We start from the raw sequence: 8,810 nt of genomic DNA, 5'->3' as shown, positions 1-8,810 counted from the left end.
GGCGTCGCCAGCGTGGGCGTGGGGCCCGAGCCGCTGCAGGGCGACAGCCCCGGCGACTGGCTGCACGCGCCGCTGGAGTCCGACGTGCGCGCCGTGGTGGTGGGCTTCGACCCGCACTTCAGCTACATGAAGCTCACCAAAGCCCTGCGCTACCTGCAGCAGCCCGGCTGCCTGCTCGTGGGCACCAACATGGACAACCGGCTCCCGCTCGAGAACGGCCACTTCATCGCGGGTCCGTGCGCCCCGGGGTCGGGAGGCCGGGCGGCGGGCCGCGGGGCCCCTCCCCACCCTCTGACCCGGGGACTCCCTGCCCCTTCCCTTCCACCCCGCAGGTACCGGTTGCCTGGTCCGAGCCGTGGAGATGGCCGCCCAGCGCCAGGCCGACATCATAGGGAAACCCAGCCGTTTCATCTTCGACTGCGTGTCCCAGGAGTACGGCATCAACCCAGAGCGCACCGTCATGGTGGGAGACCGCCTGGACACAGACATCCTCCTGGGAGTCACCTGTGGCCTGAAGACCATCCTGACCCTCACTGGAGTCTCCACTCTAGCGGATGTGAAGAATAATCAGGAAAGTGACTGCATGTCTAAGAAGGAAATGGTCCCTGACTTCTATGTTGACAGTATAGCAGACCTTTTGCCAGCCCTTCAAGGTTAAACGTCTAGTATCTTTAATCTCCAGAATAAAAAAAAAGTTTTTAATCAGTTACCCAAATTAATAGATGGGGCTTAAGCATCTGTTCAGCTAGGTGGCTTCAAAGAATGTAATTGGAATTGAGCAAAGGCATTGGTTGTTGACCTTGTAAGTAAGCGTTTGGGAGGTGATTTTGTTTACAGATGCTTATATTTAAGATGCACTTTTAATCATGGAGGGCATTGTGGGGATGGGTTCTGGGCCTTGAGTGTTGTTGGAGGGTAGGCTCAGCATCTGTCCAGGATTCAGGTAACCTCAGGGCCTGCTGATGGGACTGAGGCGGGTCTGGGGTTGTGTGTCCTGTATTTTATTGAAAAATGTATTCAGGGATCAAGCTCCCTAGAGGGGCTGAATATTGACTCTCGTCCGAAGCTTGCACAGACTGAGCCAAGGCCCTGTCAGTGTGACCACCCAGCAGCACCTCCTGCACCCCCACTCCCAACCTGCAGGGCGAGAGTGGAAGAAGACCTGCTCCTGGGTGGTGTCTTCCTGCCCTTAGTGTGTGGGGTGCTGCCCTCACCACCCTCTCCTGCTTCCTTGAAAACCACTCAGATGTCACAACTGTCTGTTCCATTTCAGATGCCCAGGGCTGCTGCTCTTCACACACAGTTGCCCAGTTCTGTAAGCTCAGCCTAGCTAATCCTCGCTGTCTTGAGTACGCGTTTAAACCCAGACGACCTGGACTGAGGATGGTGTTTGCCGAGCAGCCAAGAGGCCATGGGTGCCTCCGCTGAACCCTGGGCTGCCGTGCAGGGAGCTTAGAGCAGCGTTGGTACCACAATTATTTTTAACTTTTGGACAACTTTGTCAAGCTATGGAATTGAATCTTAAGTGTGTTAATAGCTGTGCTCTGTCTTGTAGGGAAAATCCCACTGAAGAATTCTCCGTTCCCTGCAGCCAGCAGCATGGCTAAAGAAATGTACTGGCCAAGGAAGGCCTGTTGCCAAGGCTCTGGGTGGGGGAGGCAAGATGCATCCCCAGGAACAGGAAGTCCTTTTACAAAGCGTCCAATATCTTCCTGTCCTCATACCCTAGGTTGGGGTTGGGGTTGGATGCCAGGGGCCACCCACCTCGCCCCTGGCTTCCCTTGTCATGGCCAGCAGGACTTGGCAGGGCTCCGGCCTTCTCTGCTCACCCCTCCATGTCTGCTCGCCCTTGACAGACTGAAAGACTCAGTGGTGCTTGCAGGGCAGAGCCTGGTAAGCTGTTCCTTTTGACTGAGTCCTTGGCCCATGCCCTGCACCCATGGCTTCTGGCCCAGCCTTGTCACAGCATTCCTCCACTTATTCAGAGTTCTCAGAGCAATAAAGGGTGTCCTGAGCCTTGGGTTCCTTTTGGGCCTGGGGTGCTGGGTATGGACTTGCCACAGGGCAGCATGAGGGCAGCCACGCCTGTGAGGTTGGTGGTGCTGATGTTGGCTCTGTGAGGTCGGCTCAAGGGTCTGGACATTGAGTAGGCTGTCAGGGCGTTGTCACCCACACCAGGAGCACGCAGCAGCCAGCAATGCCTCCCTCTTCTGGGCGGTGGTCTGGGAACCCATGTGCACCCTGTCTCTGGCCCACAAGGGCTGCTGCATGTGTGAACCTGAATGCACATTAAATTGTCAAACCCACACTGACTCGGCTATTCCTTGCACTCGCCTCCCATCAAGCTCGGGGCAGCAGGTGGAGCAGGGTGGGAGGACTACATAGAAGGCTGAGCTGGAATGCCAACCACCCCACCCCATGCCTGGTACAGAGGAGACATTTGAAAGATGGGGAAAAGCAGAGAAGGGCAGGCCGTGGGGTGAAGCTGGTGGCCGCATGCATGCACATGCTGTGTGGTGTGATAGATGGCCCAGGGTGGTGAGCAGAGTTGAGTCTGAAGCAAGCCACACTGGGTAGGACGCAGGCCCCCTGACCATCCTGGGGTGTGCAGGAGGCTCCAAACCCCTGGCCTTGGGTATGTGCCCTGCAGGGTGCCCATGGCCCCATTTTGTGTTGGAGAACTGGGAGGACAGTGGGGGTCACAAGCCCACACTGGTCAGCTTGCCATGAACCAGGCCCTGTGCCTAGCTCCAGGAGTAGAGGTTAATTTTTTTTTGAGTTGGAGTCTCTTGTTGCCCAGGCTGGAGTGCTGTGGCATGCTCATGGCCACTGCAGCCTCTATCTGTTGTGCTCAGGCGATCCTTCAGCCTCAGCCTTCCGAGTAGCTGGAACTAGACACACGCCACCACATCCGGCTAGTTTTTGTGATTTGTTGTAGAGACGAGGTCTCGCCAAGTTACCCAGGCTGGTCTCGAACCCTTGGGCTCAGGCAATTCTCTCACTTCGGCTTCGGGATTACAGGCTGAGCCACCTCGCCCAGCCTAGTAGAGATAATCTATCAGACTGTAGCCAGTTTCCCTGGCTGGACCTGGGCTGCCTCCAGTCAGTCAACTGGACTTGACCTCCATGCAATCATGCACTAGATGCTTCTCAGACCCTGTGCTCTCCAGGCCAGGTGTCTGGAGAGCCAACTGGTGACAGACACCCCCTTGGTGGGGGGAGGGGAGTGTCCTGGCTCTGACCTGGATATCAGATACTGAGCTGGGGAGGAAGCAGGGGAGTCAGAAGGGGAGGGGTACAGTTGCTTGGCTCATCAGAGGCATCCTGAGGTTTCCCTGGCCAAGGCTGCAGACAAGGGGCACAATCAGCACATTGTCGTTAGGGCCTGCAGCATGGAGCGAGGAAGCAGCCACACTGAAAACCCTGGGCCTGGGCCTGCTGGGGTGAGTGCCTCCGCTACTCCTGGGACAAGGACCCAGGGGTTGCCCTGGGCCAGGGCAGGGCAGGGGCCAGAAGTGCCCACCCCACTCAGCCCCACCTTCCCTGAGCAAGCCTGCTCCTGGGTCTCTAACACTCATGACCCAGCGACCCCAATGTGTGCCCAGGTGAAGACGAGGCCCTGCTCTAGGGGCTGGAGGGCTGCAGGTCTGCTGCTGCTGCTGCTGCTGGCGCTGGCAATTGCAGGGGCTGTGGCTGGAGGGCTTCTTGGCTTCGCTCAGGGGCCTCCCAAGGTGAGCCCCACCTCAGGACAGGCATGGGCCATGGGGAACGGAGGGGAGGCCAGCACATCCCTGCCCTCCGGTGGAGGCAGGGCTCCGAGCAAGCTGGGACGCAGACCCGGGAACAGATGGCCAGAGAAACAGGACCAGGGGGTGGCAGGGCCCACTGGGGATATCAGAAATTCTGTGGCCCAGAGCAAGGACTGTGCGGGGCCACCCAGCTGAGTGCCAATTTCCCACTCCCAGCCATGGCTGCAGATGCTCCGGCTGACCGTCCCAAGCCCCGAGGTGCCACGGCCCAACCAAACCATCCTGGTGGACGTGGCCCAGAACGCAGCGACCGTCATGGTGACACCACCGCACAGCAACCGCAGCTGGGTGGTGCTGTTTGACGGGCAGAGCGTGAGTAGTGGGGAGGGGCTCACCACAGAAGGTGTCAGGGTGGCCCTGCCTCACCCCACTGCCTCCCCAGGGCTCCATCTGCTACCGCCCCAAGGAACACCAGGCCTGCTTCCTCCGCCTGATGGAGGAGGGTGATCGGGAGACCCTGCAGCTGCTGGTGAACATGTCGAGGGTGAGCAGCCCCCACCGGGCACAGTCCCAGGCCAGGGGCCAGACAAAGGGTCCTGTGTGCAGCCCAGGCCAGGGAGCCTGGGGCTCTGGTTTCAGGGGAACAGAAAGCTCTATCTTCCCTTAGCTGAGGCTGCTGACAACAGCCAAGGGTGGGGCCATCCAGGTGCGGTGGGATGCATGGCCCGCCCAGCCAGGAGCCAGGGAGTTGGCTGCAACCCACAGCCTACCAGTCTCCTCCACAGACCCAAGGGTCTCAGGACCCTGGCCAGGATATCCACCACACCCAGGAGCTGCTGGCCGTGCTTGGGAGGCACACGGTGGACCCTGCCCAGGTGGGCGCTTTGGTTCAGCACCTCTGTGCGGAGACCCCAATCTACTGGGCCCGTCGGGCAGAGGGTGAGTCGGAGCAGGCGACGTGCAGGACTGTGGCTCCCTCGGGAGCCTGAGGAGCTGGGGGAGAAGCCCAGTGGGGATTCATAGAGCCCCTCCCCCCAGGGCCCCAGAGGCAGCGGCTGATCTATCTCTGCATCGACATCTGCTTTCCAAGCAACATCTGCGTATCAGTCTGCTTTTATTACCTCCCAGATTGAGCCCCGGCCTGGCCCAGCCCAACCCCTGTCCCCAGTCCAGCGGGCCGGCTTGGTCACCAGCAGCGTGGAGAACAGCTGCCGGCTGGGACTAATAAACCCTTCCACCTGGCCGTGGTGGTGTTCTCTATGGCCTGAGAACTGAACGGGGCAAGGAGGGGGAGAGAGAAGACCACTGGCCTGGGGTGGGCACCAGCCTCAGATGCCCTCTGAAGCTCCAGACCCTGGGCATCCAAGCCTTCTGAAGGGTGCACAGTCTAGCCCAGCCTGTCACCTGCAGCCTGGCTCAGGCCAGCCTCCTGTGCCCAGTCATGTCCAGATAAGCAGCTGGGGGCTGAGGGGCCCCAAGACCAACTGGCTTGGCAATTCTAGGCTGGCCAAAGGGGCCCAGGAGTCCAGAGTAGCCCAGCCAGGTTCAGCTAGCCTAGGCCGGCAGAGGCTAGCCCATGAAGCATTACTCTGACCTGGGTAGTGTACAGATACATGCAGCTGGTGCCACCTGCACCACGCTGCACTCCCGAGGCCTACACTCCCAAGGGCCACAGGCTAGCCCAGCACGCTGTCGTTGAAGGCCAAGCAGACGACGGCTTTCTGGTGGCCGCCGTACTCTCTCTTGATCTCCCCTGTCTCCACACACCAGAGTCGGGCCAGGTTGTCCGAGGAAGCTGCAGGGAGGGGTTGGGCAGCGGCTCAGGGTGCAGCCTGGACAGCCTGAGCAGGGTGGAGGACAGGAGAGCAGGCTTACCAGTGACGATGTACTGGGAGTCCCCGGAGAAGGCACAGCCCCACATCCAGCCACGGGACGACTCTCCAGGGTTGCTGCTCTTGATGCTGAGCTCGGTCATCAGGGAGAAGTTGGACGTTCTCCAGATCTTGCATGTCTGGTCAGCCGAGCAGGTGGCCAGGAGCCTGTGGGGTGCGTGAGGTGTCACGCAGCGGCCACTCTACCCTGCAAACCCCGCCCTGTACCAGGCAGGTTCCGGCCCCTCAGCACCCAGCCCCAGGTGGGACCCCTCCCTGCCACCAGGCCCTGCACGCACGTGGAATCGGGGCTGAAGCGGCACTGCAGGGCGTAGCGTGTATGGGCAGGGATCTTGGTCTTGGGGATGAGCTGGGTCACCTCGTCACCAATGCCCCCCGTCAGATTCCAGACATAGCAGTTTCCCTACAGGGTGTGGGGACAGTCACAGCGAGCCCAGAGCCTCCAGTCTGAGACACAGGGTCCCAACACTGGGGGCCAACTATGCACGGGGACCCAGGGGCCAGGGGTATGCCTGTAGGAGGTCCCTGGGAGGCCTGGCCCCGGCCAAGGACCACACCCAGCCATCCAAGAGCAGGAGGCCACACCTGGCCAAGGACTCAAATGTGCTTTCCTGAAAGGGGCCGTTGGCCAATGGGAATGTTGGGAGCGGCACCAGCTCTGGCTTTGGTGGCTGGGTGGGTGCTAGAGCCCAGAGGGAGAGCAGGCTTGTGGGGGAAGGGGAGTACCTGAGGGACATGGGGAATAAGCCCATCTGCAGGGGCTGAGAGCCGAGCTGCCACCACTGCCGCCACATCCCCAGCAGGACTCACAGTGCTGTTGACGGCCGCCATGTAGCTGGCATCGGGGTCAATGTGGGTGGACGTGATGGAGACTTCGGGCTCGGGGATCAGCTGCTCATTGTGGTCTGTTTTCAAGTCCCAGATGTGGATGGCTCCGCTCTGGTCACCCACGATGAGCTCTGCCTGGGGTGCAGGGGAGGTGAGGTGGTGCAGGACCACTGTTTTCTAAGGCCCCAGGGGCCCAGCCCTGCAGGCACCCCTCACCTGGTTGGGGTGCAGGCACACACAGTTAATGGGCGCATTCACCTGGAAGATGCGCTGACACTGCAGGTTTCGGGACCTGTGGTGGTAGGGAGCACACACTGCAGCAGATGCTGCCAGCACCCCACCCAGATGACCTCACCTCTCCCCAGCTGATTCCTACTTGTTCTTCTGCTAATGGGAGCTGCCTTATGGGAAATATTTGGGAGGTTGGGCCCTCCCCTCCAGAGGGCAACCTGAAGCCAGTGACTCACTGAAGGGGAACAGCAGGCTTGCCCTTGACCTCAAGGAGGGAGGAGCTCTTTGATGCAATTCACCCTGCGTTGTCGTTGTCCTCTCTTCCCCAATAAATCACCCACACAAAACTCCCTGTCTCAGCCTCTGCTTGGAAAGAACCTGTCGACTCCCAGGCAGCGGGGTCCTCCTGCCCAGCCCCACCCACTCACCTGAGGTCCCAGATCCTGGCCGTGCAGTCCTCCCCGCCAGTGTACATCCAGCGGCCATCCTCATGGAAGCCCACAGATGCAATGTTCTTGTTGACACCATCATAGCTGATGATGGGGTTGGGATTGTTGGAATTGAGATCATACATGCGGATGTGCTGGTAACCTAGGGACAAAGGCTGACCTAAAGCTTGACTGTGAGCAGGTTGACTCACCAGTAGTCAGGGCCAGAGGTCAAGGGTCACAGGTACCTGCAGCAGCAATCATGCTGCGGTCTGGCGTGATCTCCAACGCATTCACCTGCTGAGTCTGTGTCAAGGAGAATGACAGAAAAGGAGACCTGGGGCAGGGGTCTCCAAGGCCTCCACCATCTGGCCTGAAATGCTGCACCCTTCCCAGCCCAGGCCTTCGCCCACCCTGCCCGCCTCCTGGGTGGAGGATACGGAGTCCTGGTGCTGCACAGTGCGAGTGCAGATTCCACTGTGGGCCTGCCAGAACCGCACAGTGTGGTCATAGCCCGCAGTGGCCAAGATGACCGGGTCACTGCCCACCGTGCCTGGGGAGGTGTTCATGGTGTGGCTGTCGGGAAGAAGACTAAGGACTGCACAGAGGTCGAGAGCTGAACGACAAGGGTCAAAGTTCAGAGCATCTGGAGAGGCGAGAGGCATGGAGCATTCAGAGAATACCCTCTACGTACTGAATACATTACAGATTCTCTAGGTGCTAAAAGATAGCAGTTATCATTCCCATTTAAAAATTGAGAAACTGACGCACAGGTAGGCCCAGGGACACGCGTGACAAGCGGCGAGGGACTGCTCCGAGGCTCAGGGGCACGTGCTCCGCTCCCCGCCCCACGCGCCAGACAGGGACGCCGCCCCACCCGCGGCCAGCAGGGGGCAGTCATCCCTGGGACGCCACTCTGCCGCAGGGGCGGAACGCGCGTGCGCAGTGCAGAGGGCGGCCGAAGGAAAGCCGAACGCAGCGGCTGCAGTTGCGCATGCGTGGCAGGCCGGCGGTGACATTGATGGGAGGGGGAGCCGTCTGAGTAGACCCCGAGTCCCCTGTGGTCCGCCGATCGCCCTAGCACAGTCTTGCTGGTCAGCTTCCCTTAGCCACGCTTTCACATCCGCCCAGCCACCATTTCCCGGCCCTCGTCCCGGGGCCTCCGTACCTTACGGGCAGCTCTGCACTCCGCGGTAGTCCAGGATGGCGAGGGGAGCAGGAGCAAGTCGATTGAGGCCGAGCGATGAATTATCGATGGCTCTCCCGGGCGAGACCATGGAACGGTGGGCGGGGGTGGGTGGGACGATACCAAAGTTCTGGGGAAGGGGACTCCTCCGGAGAAGAACCTGGGGAGGCGTCCGTGCAGCGACGGCGCGCAGGAAGGGCGAAAGTGGCGTCTTTCTTCCAGGCTTCTACCCGCCCCTCTGGCACGGCTGCCAGTGTCCAGGCTTGGGCCCCAGGTGGGATCACGCGGTCCCCCTGCCCTCCCAGGTCTCCCACTCCACCACGTGGGGCTGGGGTTGGCTCTTAACTTACAGGACTAAAATTTCACATTAAGCAACGAATACTTTTTTAGAATAAATATATCCGAAGCGTTGCGTGAGATATACTAAACAACTATTATTTGGTTTGCATTTAACTGGGCGGCCTGTAGTTTTATTTGCGAGATCTGGCATCTCTAC

At 60.0% G+C, this 8,810-nt stretch overlaps 3 protein-coding genes across 5 annotated transcripts; 2 read left to right on the top strand and 1 right to left on the bottom strand.

Annotated features, from left to right (window-relative positions):
* Positions 1–6: 6 nt before the first annotated feature.
* On the top strand, positions 7–2,308 carry PGP (phosphoglycolate phosphatase). The gene is made up of 3 exons (XM_008051315.1): positions 7–232; positions 333–653; positions 1,274–2,308. Exons 1-3 carry the CDS (start codon positions 127–129, stop codon positions 1,426–1,428), a joined length of 582 nt encoding a protein of 193 aa, XP_008049506.1. The 5' UTR covers positions 7–126; the 3' UTR covers positions 1,429–2,308.
* Positions 2,309–3,392: 1,084 nt separating this feature from the next.
* On the top strand, positions 3,393–4,992 carry BRICD5 (BRICHOS domain containing 5). Its single transcript, XM_008051326.2, has 6 exons — positions 3,393–3,443; positions 3,606–3,731; positions 3,966–4,121; positions 4,192–4,293; positions 4,535–4,688; positions 4,788–4,992. The coding sequence occupies exons 1-6, from the start codon at positions 3,393–3,395 to the stop codon at positions 4,880–4,882; spliced, it is 684 nt and encodes a 227-aa protein (XP_008049517.1). The 3' UTR covers positions 4,883–4,992.
* On the bottom strand, positions 4,827–8,384 carry MLST8 (MTOR associated protein, LST8 homolog). 3 transcript variants are annotated; one of them, XM_008051314.2, is made up of 9 exons: positions 8,297–8,384; positions 7,569–7,774; positions 7,377–7,428; positions 7,129–7,291; positions 6,686–6,761; positions 6,452–6,604; positions 5,920–6,044; positions 5,625–5,788; positions 4,827–5,544 (listed from the first exon to the last, which is right to left on the bottom strand). In XM_008051314.2, the coding sequence occupies exons 2-9, from the start codon at positions 7,695–7,697 to the stop codon at positions 5,426–5,428; spliced, it is 981 nt and encodes a 326-aa protein (XP_008049505.1). In that variant the 5' UTR covers positions 7,698–7,774; positions 8,297–8,384; the 3' UTR covers positions 4,827–5,425. The 3 variants fall into 3 exon arrangements, with proteins under 3 accessions (XP_008049505.1, XP_021564923.1, XP_021564922.1); XM_021709248.1 differs by having other exon boundaries at positions 7,377–7,425; positions 8,297–8,357; XM_021709247.1 differs by lacking the exon at positions 8,297–8,384 and having other exon boundaries at positions 7,569–7,848.
* Positions 8,385–8,810: the final 426 nt, after the last annotated feature.

This window comes from Carlito syrichta, unplaced genomic scaffold, assembly GCF_000164805.1.
Source record: "Carlito syrichta isolate Samal-C Ts95f unplaced genomic scaffold, Tarsius_syrichta-2.0.1 Scaffold169692, whole genome shotgun sequence".
NCBI classification, from domain to species: domain Eukaryota; kingdom Metazoa; phylum Chordata; class Mammalia; order Primates; family Tarsiidae; genus Carlito; species Carlito syrichta.
Note: the sequence above shows the minus strand (reverse complement) of the source record. Positions and strands in the feature narration are given on the sequence as shown.

Excerpts from the sequence above, each read along its gene's own strand:
- PGP (XM_008051315.1), top strand. The coding sequence starts at position 127 with ATGAAGCTCACCAAAGCCCTGCGCTACCTGCAGCAGCCCGGCTGCCTG. Across the intron at positions 233-332 it reads GAACGGCCACTTCATCGCGG|GTACCGGTTGCCTGGTCCGA; the intron begins GTCCGTGCGCCC and ends TCCACCCCGCAG. Across the intron at positions 654-1,273 it reads CCTTTTGCCAGCCCTTCAAG|ATGCCCAGGGCTGCTGCTCT; the intron begins GTTAAACGTCTA and ends GTTCCATTTCAG.
- BRICD5 (XM_008051326.2), top strand. The coding sequence starts at position 3,393 with ATGGAGCGAGGAAGCAGCCACACTGAAAACCCTGGGCCTGGGCCTGCT. Across the intron at positions 3,732-3,965 it reads TCGCTCAGGGGCCTCCCAAG|CCATGGCTGCAGATGCTCCG; the intron begins GTGAGCCCCACC and ends TCCCACTCCCAG. Across the intron at positions 4,122-4,191 it reads TGCTGTTTGACGGGCAGAGC|GGCTCCATCTGCTACCGCCC; the intron begins GTGAGTAGTGGG and ends CTGCCTCCCCAG.
- MLST8 (XM_021709247.1), bottom strand. The coding sequence starts at position 7,793 with ATGCCTCTCGCCTCTCCAGATGCTCTGAACTTTGACCCTTGTCGTTCA. Across the intron at positions 7,429-7,568 it reads CTGTGCAGCACCAGGACTCC|CAGGTGAATGCGTTGGAGAT; the intron begins GTATCCTCCACC and ends ACACAGACTCAG. Across the intron at positions 6,045-6,451 it reads TGGCGGCCGTCAACAGCACT|GGAAACTGCTATGTCTGGAA; the intron begins GTGAGTCCTGCT and ends CACACCCTGTAG.